At 44.8% G+C, this 15,482-nt stretch overlaps 1 protein-coding gene across 3 annotated transcripts; it reads right to left on the bottom strand.

The window, feature by feature from the left end:
* Positions 1-948: 948 nt before the first annotated feature.
* zbtb44 (zinc finger and BTB domain containing 44) lies at positions 949-15,229 on the bottom strand. 3 transcript variants are annotated; one of them, XM_056612392.1, is made up of 6 exons: positions 14,922-15,229; positions 11,925-13,045; positions 8,431-8,509; positions 7,784-7,935; positions 6,068-6,368; positions 949-5,077 (listed from the first exon to the last, which is right to left on the bottom strand). In XM_056612392.1, the coding sequence occupies exons 2-6, from the start codon at positions 12,991-12,993 to the stop codon at positions 4,618-4,620; spliced, it is 2,061 nt and encodes a 686-aa protein (XP_056468367.1). In that variant the 5' UTR covers positions 12,994-13,045; positions 14,922-15,229; the 3' UTR covers positions 949-4,617. The 3 variants fall into 3 exon arrangements, with proteins under 3 accessions (XP_056468367.1, XP_056468368.1, XP_056468370.1); XM_056612393.1 differs by having other exon boundaries at positions 15,128-15,229; XM_056612395.1 differs by having other exon boundaries at positions 4,972-5,077; positions 6,285-6,368.
* Positions 15,230-15,482: the final 253 nt, after the last annotated feature.

Raw genomic sequence — 15,482 nt, 5'->3', positions numbered from 1 at the left:
AAACATAACGTCTTACCTGGGCGAGTGTCGCTGCAGTGAGTGCGCGTGCGTGTGTTCTTACCTGCGTGTGTGTCGATGGCAGAGCCGTTATGTTTAAAACATAACGTTTTAAACATAACGGGCGAGTGTCGCTGCGGTGTGTGCGCTTGCATGTGTGTCCTAACCTGTGCGTTTGTCGATGGCGGATCCTTGTTTAAGGGTGAGTGTCGCTGCGGTGTGTCTGCGTGCGTGTGTGTTCTTACCTGCGCATGTGTCGATGGCGGAGGCGTTATGTTTAAAAACATAACGTCTTACCTGGGCGAGTGTTGCTGCGGTGTGTGCGCTTGCGTGTGTGTTCTTACCTGTGGGTGTGTCAAAGGCGGAGCCGTTATGTTTAAAAACATAGCGTCTTAGCTCGGCGAGTGTGTCGCTGCCTTTTTCTTGACGTTCGGTGTGTGCGCGTGCGTGTGTGTGCTTCCGTGTATGTGTCGCTGCCTTTGTCTTGACGTACCGTGTGTGCGTGTGCGTGTATGTGTGTGTGCGTGTCTGCAGTGTATGTATGCGTTCACGCTGCTGTGTGTGTGTGTGTGCGCTGCAGGCTGCTTGGCACATTCTCAAATGAGTAACTTGAGTAACTGGTGCGACAGGCCTGCTATTATAGTAGTAAGATGTTTGACAGCCCAGTGTTGTGCAATGGGTGCATATAGTGGGGTAGACTTTAGGAAGGTCTTCAAACTGACAGGGACAGTGTCTGTCCCTGTCAGTTTGAAGACAGGGACAGACACTGTCCCTGTCAGTTGTACAGATTTATTTTGATGAAAGAACTCAAGAGCCGAGGCATCAGAGCAGGAGCTGATGTGGGGTTATTCTGTTTAGTTATTTAGCAACGTTTTCTCTCCATAATTGAACCATATGGGCTGTGGGGGTCCGCTTGGCCTGCAGGCTTCTACCCACGACCAGCTGGGCGGGGGTCCAGCAGCCCTCCCCAGGGACAGAACGTTGTCATCTGGTCCAAACGCTACCTCACTGCCTGCGTCACATGAGGGATCAAGATACTGTGATCCCATTTATCCACTTAAGGAGATTCACATAAACACTTGACTGGTTCAGCAGCTATAATACACAAGGAGCAGTTGAACTCACTTAACGCGTTGAGCCATGAAATCTCACTATAAAACCACAACAACATTGTTGGCTGCAAGTTAAGATTTATTTAAATTAAATTTGACACAAAAAAGGCTTTATAACAGCAGGACTGAAATGTCAGAACCCTAACCAAGACCAAGCAGACAACACTGCTAGAATGACAAGGTGTGTTCTCCTTGTAATACTAGCAGTATTACAAGGGAAATACACCTAGTAATACTAGCATCGTTACAAGGTGTGTTCCCCTTGTAATATACACTCTGTAATGAGATCCAGTTAATGACACTCAATACAACAAACTGATGTTTATTCTCTTTTTTGTTTTTACAACATATAATGTGCAGGTCTCGTTACTATCTGGGAACTTTCAACAAAACTCTTGAAACTAACAGCTTGAAATACAGTATTAAAGTCACAAAATACAACATCTGTCTCATAGCAGGTTGCAGTCCAGTAACCTACAGTAAAAATAATATGCAATATAGTACGTTTTGTGTATAACTGCACATCAAGACACTCACAAAGTGAAGACTACCAATCACAACCCTGCATGCCCCCACACACACACACACACACACACACACACACACACACACACACACACACACACACACACACACACACACACACACACACACACACACACACACACACACACACACACACACACACGCACACACCCTCCTGTTCACATTAATCAAGAAGATCCAAAGATGGCATACTCATTTTAACAGCAACCATAATACAAAACTCACCCAAAAAATATATTTATATATATATATATATATATATTTGTACTCGTGAAGAGCTACAGTTTTTTTTTCTTAGCAAATTTAAATATGAAGTGGAAAAAATCATCAATCAAATGTACACCAAAAAGGCATGTACTGTATATAATCAAGATATCACAAAACATTGCACAGAAAAATAGCTACTTACAGAAATTAAAAAACATGCTTGAAGAACAAAAGAAGGTAATGAAGACATCTAGGAATAAGGCCATGACAGAACATCAGGAAGGGGTTGCCCATGGAGGCAGCAGAACATGCTCTCCAATTCATAGAATCATATGAACATGCAACTTGACAATGGAAGGGCGTATTGGGAGAGAACCAGCTGTTTGCTAGATAAGCTTGATTTCACAGATTGATTGGGATCCTTGCCTCTTTTTCTTCAGCTTTCCTTAAGTCATTGATTTACACAAAATTACACTTTTTTCAAGCACAAAATATCCTTTTCGACACTTGTCAAATTATTGCACACTAGGTTCACAAAAATACTTTGGGCACTTTCGCTTTTTTTTGACAAAGAGCAGCATTTCATAATCAAAAAACATGTTTGAACACTGCACAAGACAACATTAAAAAAGTTCAGAACATTCAAATGGAGAACAGAAAGAAAATACTTCTTAAAAGTTTGACTGTGCAACTCGACTTGAATAGGTCCATTTTGTAAGGCTAGCCTCGTAAATGCACAATATCAGACAGTGTTAAGGGGCAATAAAAGCACAGCCCCTCTGCTAAGCAGCATGGACCTTATAAATGATTATCATTAATTGGTTATGTGCAATTACTGATTGCCGTGGCATCTTCTCGAATGAGGCGAGATCATTTGGTCCAAAATTCGGGAGTGGAGTGGGAGGAAGTTGATTTCAGCGCAATCGTCACGGGGAGTTGAACCTCCCAAAGAATCTGACAATATAGCATATGATGGGGATCTCTTTTCATTAAGACAAATGTCCATAGAAGTTATACCAATGACAGCATTTTCTGAAATACCTCCACACAGCTCGACTCTGTGTTCATCTTTAAAAGGGTAAACGCTCAAGCCTTTGTTTGAAGAGAAAGGAGACAGGAAAAAACGCAATTACAATCTATTTGACTGATTGGATGAAATTGTTGAAGACACCTAACTGGGCCAATTAGAAAAAAACACTGTAAACCAGTATAGACCAGAGATCCTGCGTTTTTTTCGATCACATTTTTAACTTTTGCTCTTGAGCTGTGCTCGGGGGATGGGGCATATTAAAGATGAGCACCTCAATTTTCTAAAACCAGTAATACATATCAGTAGTATTCAAATGATGGAAATTACCACAGGTATCATTATCTTTACCAGACACAATAAAGACCAAGTACAGAATGCCTACTACACCGACTACAAGAAATCAACCAAATGCTTCTGCCAGAACAAAAAAAGCAACAAAGGCCTTGTCAGAGCTCTGATTATCAACAGATGTTGATGAGTGGAAATACTGCCTCTTTAGCATAAATCATTGATAGTGATACACTCACAGTAAAAACATTCACACGCATAGCCGTGACTTTGCAAAGGTATGGTATAAGCTAGGCCTATATTGTTTTCTATGAACAGCTGTCATAATACATATTATAAAACAGTGGCTTTGCACAGAGGTCTGCCACAGATATGGCCACGTATTTCAATGTTGATCATATCAAACCTCAATGCTTCTGATAGATTTGGGTGGCAGCCGTAACAGGGATCCATGCGTGTCCCAAAATGATTCCACAGAAAATTGGATTTGTAAAAACAAAAAAGGGTTTAAATGAGACACCAACGCTAACCATAGGTGAGTGTGGTGGAAGAACTACCTTACTGCAAGTCTTTCAGCCATATAGAATCGCCATAGAAAACATTGCTGGTCATGACTACTGCTGTTCTCCATTTAGATCTGGTTGATCAATTAAAAGTTGAGAAAGTAGCTCAGATCAACTTCTGCTCAAGTAGACTTTTCTAAAATGCCTGACCATATTATGGACATATCAGGGTCCAATTCTTTTTTCAGAAGTTGTACAACTCTGTTAAAGGCCGTACATGGAGTCAATTCATATTTCTATACAAGCATCAATCAAATGTTGATCTTAATGAAAAGCTGAAAGGTTCCATACCTCCTCATATTGTCTTTACAAACTAAAATCCACATACATAAAAACACAACCACACACCTTACGACACCCAACAGACATAGCATTCAGATATAAAAATTACAGTACAAGCTCTTGCAACATTAACAATTAACAGTTTGCCTATAACGATGACCCTAGAGGAGAAGGTCTCTGTTCATACAAACTAGCATGGGAACTATAAATGCTGAACTATTATTTGCCCAAACAGACTTGATTAGTCAGCATTGGCAAGTGAAGACCTCTCTTCCCACTCTCTACAGTACTTCACAGAATCTCAGGCACTTTTTCTTTCTTTTCCAAAAGTAGGGTGTAGGGGCTGGAAAAGGTTAGCGGCTAAAAGGGCGTAAGCGCAGGAAGAGTGTAGGGGCTGGAAGGGTGTAGGGGCTAGAAGGGTGTAGGGGCTAGAAGGGTGTAGGGGCTAGAAGGGTGTAGGGTCTAGAAGGGTGTAGGGGCTGGAAGGGTGTAGGGGCTAGAAGGGTGTAGGGGCTGGAAGGGTGTAGGGGCTAGAAGGGTGTAGGGGCTGGAAGGGTGTAGGGGCTGTAAGGGGTAATGTGCTGGGGGATCCTCAATCTACGCTCATGGAGGCCAGCTCCTGGGCCTGGGCGTGCTGCTGCAGCTCCTCCATGGAGACACCCCCTCCTCCGTCAGCCCCCTGCCCCGCCGCGGGGCCATTCACAAGGGCCACCATCCCACCGTCGACATCCGTCTCGATGGAGGGGGAGGGGGGCCCCGGCGGCTCCTGGGGCGGCTCGTGAGACAGGAAGCCCGGCGGGGAACCATCACAGGGCTGGGTGGAGGACGACACCTGGGAGATGACCGGCAGCTGGATGGAGGAGGAGCAGGAGGAGGTGGCAGCGGTGCCGGAGGCCGTAGTGGGAGAAGTGCTGTTGCTGGGATAGATTGGATTAAGGTGGTGGAGGTGGGGGGAGGGGTCCTCAAGCTGGTACTGGACCCCCAGTGCCACCGCTGCAGCCGCCTCCTCCTCCTCCTGCACTTTGCTCAGGTAGTCGGGCACGAGGAAATCACTGCATAGAGGGTGGGGAGGGGTAGGGCGGGGTGGGAGTGGGTTTGGAAATTAGGGAAGCGTCACCAGTCTGCTGTTAATAGAGTTAACAGTATAACAAAGTCAACAGTTTAACAGAGTTAACAGTATAACAGATATATAAAAGTAATCAGTGTCAATAAGGTTGATAGCAATTTTTAAATAATAAAACAATAACGAATAAGCCAACAAATAGAAGGTTGGAAAGGGGAGGTGTCACGGAGCTGATCAAATATTGGTACTGAAAAGACATCCGTACATTCAATGCAGTGTTTCTATATGAACTCTGAAGAAGGGGGCTGAGAGTGTGTGGATGGGGTGAAGAAGCCTTTCCCCTGAGGTCTGACATCTGGACCGGCTACTATGAACCTCCAGAAGGAGTGGTGCCCTGCTGTGAGGCTTGTGATGATTAAGAAGTGGAAGTGTAAGGAGCACCAGACTACTCTGGAAATACCAGCAGTGAGGCCTTCATACGCCTACAAATACAAACATCCTTACATACATACATGTGCAAGTTAGGAAATATAGGTCTAAATGTACAGCTCGACTAACACACATTTATATTTAGCCATGTCCTTAAACTGATGTCCCAGCTATAGTATCCTGTATATGAACAGTCTGAATGGCTGGATTATTCCACTATCTTTTTTGAAATGTACCTAAATGAGAAGTGCTTTACAAGTCACCTCATCATCCCCAAAAGTGATCAGAAAATAATGTATTTCATTAGGTCCGATATACAGACCCAACTTCATACATTTTCATACAGCAGGTACATCACATTACAGCCACAACCTAGGGGACAAGAAACCTTGTTCCACTGGGGTTAGCAGAGGTTAGAATCTGCCCCAGGTGTGATTTGAATAAATGATGTGGGAGGGAGAGGTGGTGGTGGTGGTGGTGGAAGGAAGGGATGGAGGAAAGGGGTGGGGGGGGGGGGGGGTGTGCCTTGACACCCTCCAGGACTCCTCACCTGCTCTGGAAGTAGTTTGCTAGTTCGGACGCCTCATGGTTCAGACTCCGGAGGTGCACAATTAAATTGCCAGAGTTGGTGAACATGGCGCCGCACGTTTTGCACTCGTAAATCCGCGGCTTGCGGATTATGTGTCGGGAGACCCTCATGTGGTGCTTATATTCGCCGAAGGACGTGAATGTGGCGCTACAAATCTGGCACCGGAAACAGCGTTTACCTTCGTGCTTCAGCCGGTGCATCTTTAGGGAGTAGGCCCGCGTGAACTTTTTCCCACAGCGGTCACACTGGAAGGGCTTAATGCCTGCAGGGGGACACAGAGCCAGGCCTTAGGGGGAGACATTAGCACCCAGAGGAATCCACTGCTACTACTTTTGTCTCCAAGTGGTTCAAGGCCCACTCAGCGGTCCAACCTTAGCTCTAGCAGTGTTTAAAGGCCCACACAACGGTCCAACCTTAGCTTTAGCAGTGTTTATAGGCCCACTCAGCGGTCCAACCTTAGCTCTAGCAGTGTTTAAAGGCCACTCAGCGGTCCAACCTTAGCTCTAGCAGTGTTTAAAGGCCACTCAGCGGTCCAACCTTAGCTCTAGCAGTGTTTAAAGGCCACTCAGCGGTCCAACCTTAGCTCTAGCAGTGTTTAAAGGCCACTCAGCGGTCCAACCTTAGGTCTAGCAGTGTTTATCTGCTAGCAGTGATCGGCCGATATTATCGTGTATCGTATCAGCCGATATTTTTTTCAGTATCGGTCGATCATCATTGTGTCATTTTTATGATGTTAATTGAGAGAGGCATAGCCTGAAAATCCAGACCCACATCTAGAAGACTGTAGGGTCTGGCAACGATTAATGAAAATGGCCCAACTCGAGGGGCTGCACCAAGCATGCATTTGAAACTATCAGAAGAATACAAGGGGTGACGTATCCAGACCAGTGGAGCTAACCAATAGATAAGACTCTTGCCGTATCCGGTCGGTAAAAAAGCAACACTTTTGGCCCGCCTATATTGATACATCGATTGATACATGATTGATTAATGTTCTGGGCCAGGGGAGGCCCAGAATATACACAAGTATATTGCTCGTTCCCAGAGTGACTCGCTGAGCGAATTCAAATTGTGCTCTCGCGAGAACTCTGGATTTCCAGGGTATTATGGGCTCAAAATATCGGCTCCAGAAAATCGGTATCGGCGTATCGGTTATCGGCTAAGGCTGATGAAAAAATATCGGTATCGGCCCTAAAAAATCCATATCAGTCGATCCCTAGTTTAAAGGCCCACTCACCGGTCCAACCTTAGCTCTAGCAGTATTTAAAGGCCCACTCAGCTGTCCAACCTTAACTCCAGCAGTATTTATAGGCCCACTCAGCGGTCCAACCTTAGCACTAGCAGTATTTATAGGCCCACTCAGCGGTCCAACCTTAGCTCTAGCAGTGTTTAAGGCATGACACATGATCGGGGTTCACCTTTCAGTTCGCCTCGCTTTAACACAATTGTCTCGGCCTTTCAGTTGTTTAGCACTGTAACTTATTAACAACGATATGATGACCTGTTCGTAATAAGTATATTTCTTAATAATAGCATGAGTGTGATTAAAAAGGTCATATCTCTAAGTAGGCAGGGGCTAAAATACTCACTGATAACAAAAGCTGGTTGTTTCAGAAAACGTTTCCCAATGATTTTCAGCTAAATGTATTTGAAGACCAAAGGTCCAAAAGCCCCTACCCGAGTGTATGAGCATGTGCTGCTTCAGGTTCTGAATGCGCGTGAAGCGCACTCCGCACGTGGGGCACTGGAAGGGCCTGTCTGGGCCATTGGCCCCCGAGCGGGCCGAGGGGCTGATGTAGAGGTGGTAGGGGTACTGGATCCCATCCAGCCTTGATCCCAGGGCAGATTAAGGGCAAAAGACAAACAACCATAAATAAACTTATACAAATGTATGAATTCAAAAGTTAGGAAATGAGACATGATCCGCGCTCAGACGTCCTTCCTATTTCTTTCCATGCAAAATCAGCAGGGATCAAATGTAATCTAAATTGACCCAGAGGTAGAGTCAAATGGTCGAAGATCTAATACTTCAAATGACAATCTATTCATATATTGAAAATTTAAAGCAATTCATGCATGAAAAATTCAACTACCATGTTCTAAGAAATCTTGTTTCTGTGGATATTCTAATAAATCCACATCCTTCAACTTTTCAATCTTACCTATAAACAAACACTTGCCCTGAATTTCTGATGTAAAGACTGACATTTTGATCTGTTTCAGTGAAGCCAGGAGACGGTTAGGGTGGTTTGATCAACGTACTGGAGGCCCTTTCCCATCACTTCGCTAAAGCGTTTCCAAACATATTCACAGAAACACCTCACCTTTCATCATCTTCGCCTCTAGAGTTCGACGTGCTCTGCATTGATGGCAAGGCTTCAGAGACACCCTCATCCATCGACCCTGTAATTAGACCAAGAATAAGGTGACGAACAAACCCAGAGCCTAATTTATGTTGCAGATGCTTCAGTTAGCATCATGTCTAGACATGATCACACCTAGGCTGTTTGAGTTAGCATCATGTCTACTAGGCAGTTTAGACATGAATCACACCTAGGCTTTTTGAGTTAGCGTCATATCTACTAGGCAGGGGAGACGTGAATCACACCTAGGCTGTTTGAGTTAGCGTCATGTCTACTAGGCAGGAGAGACATGATCACACCTAGGCTGTTTGAGTTAGCGTCATGTCTACTAGGCAGGAGAGACATGATCACACCTAGGCTGTTTGAGTTAGCGTCATGTCTACTAGGCAGGTTAGACATGATCACACCTAGGCTGTTTGAGTTAGCATCATGTCTACTAGGCAGGTTAGACATGATCACACCTAGGCTGTTTGAGTTAGCGTCATGTCTACTAGGCAGGAGAGACATGAATCAAAACTAGGCTGTTTGAGTTAGCATCATTTCTATTAGGCAGGGGAGACATGAATCAGACCTAGGCTGTTTGAGTTAGCGTCATGTCTACTAGGCAGAGAAGACATGACTCAAACCTAGTTTGAGTCATGTCAAGGTGATCAAGATTTGCGACTTGTAAAATGTCACTTGACAATTAATAGGTTTGGAGTTAGTATAAGTTTATGTGTATGTGCGCTTGAAGGTCCTTCACAACTTTTATTACTTTTTCATCATATTTAAATCAAGAATAGGTGCATGAAATCATGATGCACTTTCAAATATATGTGTCAATAGATTTATGGCCTGCATAATCAATTAAATCATGATGCACTTTCAAATAGATCCGTCAATAGATTTATGGCAAGCATAAGCAATATGGAGAATCCAGTCAAAGCATGCTTGATGTTATGAAGGAGAGGGAGACTCTTAGAGAGAGACCCTTCAGGTATTCTGCATGGTGTTCACAGGTAGCCCGGTAGGTAATAATGATAAAAATACATTACATTTCTATAGCGCTTTCTCACACTCAAAGAACTTAACAAAGGAAACAAACAACAAATAAGTAGATGGGGGCTGGTTTAGAAATAAGCAGAGGAGAAGAGATGGGTCTTGATGTGGGACTGGAAGATGATGAGGGACCGGGAATTGCGGATTTGGGGGAGGGAGTTACAGAGCTGGGACAGGTAGGCCGCCAAATACTGTACTTCGGATTGGACAGGCTATTACAGCCACACTTAGCCATAGAAACAGGCATATTTTTCTTATTTTGAGAGCATTTGATTTATTGATTGATGACAGGATGTAAAGAGAATACATCCAAATATGAAGAAGTTGACTAACCTGGCTTTAATTCATATCAATGCAGACATTATTTATACTGCATTAAAGGGATCATAATGTGCATTTGGTCATAAGCCTATGGTTGACATGCTTTGATGTAATAAATACACCTTATTATCACATGTTTATTGCTGCGGAATCACTATCAGACTTTGTCAGATCCTTTTAATACCCCCCCCTCGGCCTCTCCTATTCGCTGAGGTCAGATGGTCCACTTTGTTGTGATTGGTCAACTTCAATTGTTACTTCCTTGATATCTGCTGCAGTGATGCGGTCATGTTTCCTCATGAGTTATTTGCTCTATATAAGGGGTAACTTTGTAAATCATTGTAATTTCCTTAATAGGTTGTAATATGAACCAGGATCCAGTCCCCCCCTCCAGCCAGGGTTCAACACCCACATCCAGGTCTAGAGCCACACTGAATCCCTGTACCCTGCAGAAATCAAACAATAATTATAGAGCTGACTAGGGCATTTGATGAGTAGAACAGAGGAGTCATTTTTCATATAATTTAATGCCACAACAAACTAAAATAAAATGAGAAATAAAGGTTTCCTCAAAATAATAGCTTATGTCAGCTGGAGCTACCTAGGAAGGTATGTCTGGGTGGTCATCACTTCTTGTGTGGTACTCTGGAAATGCCAGGAGTATCCTGATCTGGACGGTTTGTTGGCTTCGATCGCCCCTGGATTATAAGGGACTTTGAGGGTCCCTTATACTAGGATGACAGGTCCTGGGATATGGGGATCATCTTAAACTCAACAAATGGCGATGGGTCCTAAAACACCTCATCAGCACCTCGACAAGCTCATGAGGTCGTGCACATTATCTGTAAAATATTGCCTTCAAATAGTAAATCATTTTTTTAAAGCGAGTATATTTCTGAAATCCACTTTCTTTATACACGTGTAAAGTATGCCCATAATCATCTATATTATTCTTTAAGTTATTATGTTAAGTACAAATGTTTTACAAAATAATAGTGGGCCATTTTTTTTTGGCTTTGCTGTGCATTCAGCCTTCTTGGACTTTTTGGGGAAAAAAAACCTTGACCACACATACCCATGTAAACACATGTACACACACACCAACACAATATCCCTGCCCTTTCTGTTGAACTCGGCCTTTACATAACAGAAACAGCAAAAGTTAAAGTCAGGAAATGAACGGGGAACAGTGTCTCAGAAGGTAAATAACTGTATAGCGGCCAAAACATTACAACTTGTATAATGATAAATCCAACTCCACACATCTGTCGGAAAACCAACACCATATTTTTACATCTTTGTAGGTAAAAGTGGGCCTTCAGCTGCAAAACTATTTGAACACAATAACTGTAGGTAGCAAGGTAGCCAAGGCTCACAGTTGACTAACCAAAACATGGGAACACCATTAGGTTAGCTAGCAAGTTAACCAGCCTCAGGCTGTCGCACCAAAACATTTGAACACAATGACCTTAATTTTCCCACAGGTTGTAGAGAGCTCTGTTCCTACCAATGCCTCTGCACTTGACCAGTCGAAGCAGCTGCCTTTTTTGAAAAATCAAGATAAAGCATTGTTAGTGATCCTGAATCTACAGGATGCACAGCATTGAACTATGCCTGGCTCACGAAGGAGTCAAAATGTATTTTTAACCACATATTATAAAAAGGGAATTTGCCTTCATACTGACGACAGCAGTGTCTTTGTGACATGGCGCTAACAGAACTCCACCTCTCAACAGGTGTTTGCCAAACCAGCCACAACCCGCGACTCTTGCATCTCCGGGATTTCTTGACGTAACAAAAGCACTAAGTAAATCTTACTGTAAACCAGCATTTCAGGAGAGATGCTTTATTTGGGAATGAGTAACCCCGCACTTCGTAGCCAAGCAGACCTTAATTATGGAAAAAAAAAAAGCTATACAACACTACAGGAGAGGGAGAACCACAAAAGCAGAATACGATCACTTTAATCTTGCCCATACACAACCCAAATATAAGGTGTATTCTTTTATATTTCAAATATACAAACATCATCCTCAACCCTAGAGTGCATAGTACAGGAGAAGTATTATGCCAGTCATGTGGAAAGCATCCCTCACCTATAGAGGAAGACTGTGGGCTGATGAGCAGTTCCTCTTGGACCTGCTCGCTCCCAGGCACCGTCTGCTGGTCGCTCAGCGACGCGCTGACGGGCTGAGAGGAACCCTCCTGGGCCTCCTCATCACTCAGCCTCTCCACCTTCACCCTCACGTCCTCCTCTTCCACCGCCATCAGCGACGACCCCGCCTTTGAGCTCTCGCACGTCAGGAAGTCGCTCAGCCGCCGGCCAACAACCTGCGCCTCCACCGAGGACACGCTCGCCGCCGTGGCGTGGTCCAGGCCTCGGGGGCTCTCTGGGAGCTTGGACTTGTCAGAGTGGAACCTGCGATCCATGCCGAAGGGGAAGGTCCAGGGGAAGGCCAGAGACGACTCCACGGGCTGGGCCGCGCTGTCCGAGAAGGACGGTGAGGGGTGGGGGATCTGAGGGGAGGTGGCAACTAGCTGCGTGGGGCATTTGAGGAGGCTCTCGGGCGAGGCCATGGCGACGCCGTAGGTCTTACGTTTGCGCCGCGACTCCCGGCACACAGGCACGTTGCGCTCCATCAAGCTGCAGTCAGACGACACGGGCGACAGGCTGCCGTCCAGGGGCGTCAGGACACAGTTCGACGACGCGCTCTCTGGCGCAGACTCCTGCAGCTTGTCTGCCCCTAAATTGTTGTTGCCGTTGTTTCCGGAGCTCCACAGTATGCTGGATTTCATGAACTCTGAACAGGTGCTTGCCACGGCAAACATCTGCATGTAGCTGGCGGCTGCCAGGACATCGATGATGTTCTCTGTGCTGATGGAGAGGGTGGAGGTGTAGGCGTACTCCAGGAGGGGGGTGAAGCCACTGACCGTGACGTGGTGGAGGTCCAGCACAAACTTGTCTTCCTCTTCTGAGCGGCCGACCAGCTTGGTGCGGAAGAAGTCGCTGCAGCAGGCCAGGACCACCTTGTGGGCCAGGAACAGCTTGTCCTGGACACGGATGGTGACGTCACAGAGGTGGCCCTCACTGCGGAGTGCGTTGAGCTTATCCAGCATCTCCTGGCTGTGGGAGGGTGAACTATGGGTGAAGGTTTTGACCCCCATCTTCTAAGTTGCACAGTACTGCTCTTTGGTTTAATTGGGGGACGATGTCCTTCTGTAGAAAGAGGAACCACAATGTAACAATAACGTAATCACGGCTAATAAAGGCAATCATAGATCATCGGGAAAGAAGATAGAAACGTAACATACGGCAAAGTGAAAGGCTCCTATTTTCTATTATCTTTGAACAAATAAACATATTGACATCTCTCACAGAAATGAGAAAGAGCAAAAGTGAAAACCATCTTTGATTCAAGAACATTGCTGTCATTTATTGTGGATGGTTAATTATATTCAACAAAACCTAACTAAACAAACCAGGAGGTAAATGAGCTGTCAAACAATAGCATCTCAGCGGCCTGCTGCAATGCTAATCAATAATATGGAGGGGGGGAATTAATATCCAACTGTCTAAGACCCATAGCTCTTGCAGGAAACCAGGGGCTTGACGAGCAGGACTGTAAGTGAGTGAGGGGTGGTTGGTGTTCCTGTTCTTAGATAATAATAAATAAAAAAAACAGACAGTAGGCTAGACGGTACCAAAATCCAAATGCCAAGTTACATAACGACAATCAAAGCAGATGCGCAGTGATGGGAGCCAGACTAGGCAGAGGCCAGCGGAGCGCTACGGGATGCTGAGCAGCTGTCTGCAGACATGTGCACTCTCTGAGGCATGAGACTTTCCATCCAAGAGCTCCAGCTACGGGGCCTTTCGCAGGGGGAGCCAGGGACGACCAGGACCAAATAACAGACTGAAGCGTTTGCTCAGCCACACTACTCCAGACCGGGGACGATATAGAGCAGAGTCAATGCAGAGCCACCTCACACCTGGATTTATAGTGCAGCCTGATTGTCTTTTCAACAAGTAATAGCAAACGACTAGGTAATAGCTGGAATGCAGTTTGTCAGCCAGCCTTCGCTGAAATTTGCCAAACTCAGCCAGGTATTGATCCAACCCATTAAGGGCGTGTTGCCCTAGTTTTTCATACAGTCTTTCAAATCTGGATTCAATAATATCGCATGATAAAGGATCTGTTCTTTTATACAGTGTAAACACACGATAAAAATAGCAGGGAGACTAGGCTGCTGTTAAACCACATTAGTTAATATTTAAAATATGTGAGTGAGTACTATTAAAACCAAACCCGCATCTTGACTTGATCATCTCTGAGCTAACAGCAAACGATGTGATCTCAATAATGATCTTAACGTAATACCTTACTGAAACTAGATTTATCGACCTCATCATATCATATAAACATGTCATGTTTCTGTGAGCTTTATACTATTACATCAGGTGGCAACAGGCGCAAACAGCTGGCTGCAGTGATGTTTCCGTGAGCCATACAATATTACATCAGGTAGCAACAGGAGCAAACAGCTGGCTGTCAGTTGCTTTCCATTGGTGAGCTTTAACCACTGCCTCCCGTTTTTCTGATCAATTGTTAATTGTCATTTTTATCCCATATTGCACAGATTTCGGACTATAGAAAACATTAGAAAGAAAAAGTACCTCCGAATCAACGGATGGCTCCAACCACCCCAAAAGATGCGAGTGCTAATGTTGGAGCAGAAGGGGGCGTGGCCCGTCCTCCAGCGCTCTGTTTACTCCGACGCGCTCGCGGTGACAACACGTACACAACGTGGGACATTATACCTGTCAATCAGCCCGCTAACGCCTCATAATGTACTAACGACGTGGACATTCATCAGTCCACACACACAGTGTATATGAGGCAGACAATGACTGCGCCACAAAATGCTATTCAGCTAGCTTACGTTTCTGTGCTACTCGGCTAACAAAGTTAGCTGCTAATGCTAGCTGACTCAACACAAAACTACCTAGCATATAACGAGGTAAAAGTAGCGCCGCTTCATCCACACAGGATGTCAACCTTCGGGTAATCGGTGGGCAGTAGGGCGCTGTTTACCTCACGGAGCAGGGCTTCGGTCCTCGGCCTCGGGTTGGAGAGACCTCCGACCGACTGGGGTGAGAAGCACAACACACGGCGACACTTTACCCGCTGCTCCCGCTCCTCACTCACATCCCTCCAGCTTCAACTAGACTATTTAACTGGACTCCTGCAGCAACAACAGCAGTTTCATTAATATAAGAGTAGACATTCCACTAACTTACTATTAAAAGTTCATAAGGTGCCTCTATCGTTCCTTTGTGCTCCCCGTTTTCCTAAATGCGCTTTATTTATGTCCCAGAATGCAACGCGTCTCCACCCTCTGTTGATGCTTCCACACAGACCAGAAAGCCATGTACTAGTTAAGACATAGATCAATCAAACGATGTACTAGTTAAGACTTAATTAATGAACCTTTCACATGGATCAATCAAACCATGTACTAGTTAGGACCTAATTAATTAACCTTTCACATGGTCAAACCTTGTACTAGTTATGACTTAATTAATGAATCTTCACATGGATCATTCAAACCATGTACTAGTTAAGACTTGATTAATAAACATTGATCAATCAAAC

This window comes from Gadus chalcogrammus, chromosome 16 (genome assembly GCF_026213295.1).
Source record: "Gadus chalcogrammus isolate NIFS_2021 chromosome 16, NIFS_Gcha_1.0, whole genome shotgun sequence".
Classification (NCBI taxonomy): Eukaryota; Metazoa; Chordata; class Actinopteri; order Gadiformes; family Gadidae; genus Gadus; species Gadus chalcogrammus.
This window is presented reverse-complemented; position numbering and strand designations above follow the sequence as displayed.

Coding starts and splice junctions, on each gene's coding strand:
- zbtb44 (XM_056612392.1), bottom strand. CDS start 12,993: ATGGGGGTCAAAACCTTCACCCATAGTTCACCCTCCCACAGCCAGGAG. Junction 8,510..11,924: donor CCCACAGTCTTCCTCTATAG/GTGAGGGATGCT, acceptor GTCTAATTACAG/GGTCGATGGATGAGGGTGTC. Junction 7,936..8,430: donor AGAGGCGAAGATGATGAAAG/GTGAGGTGTTTC, acceptor CCTGGGATCAAG/GCTGGATGGGATCCAGTACC.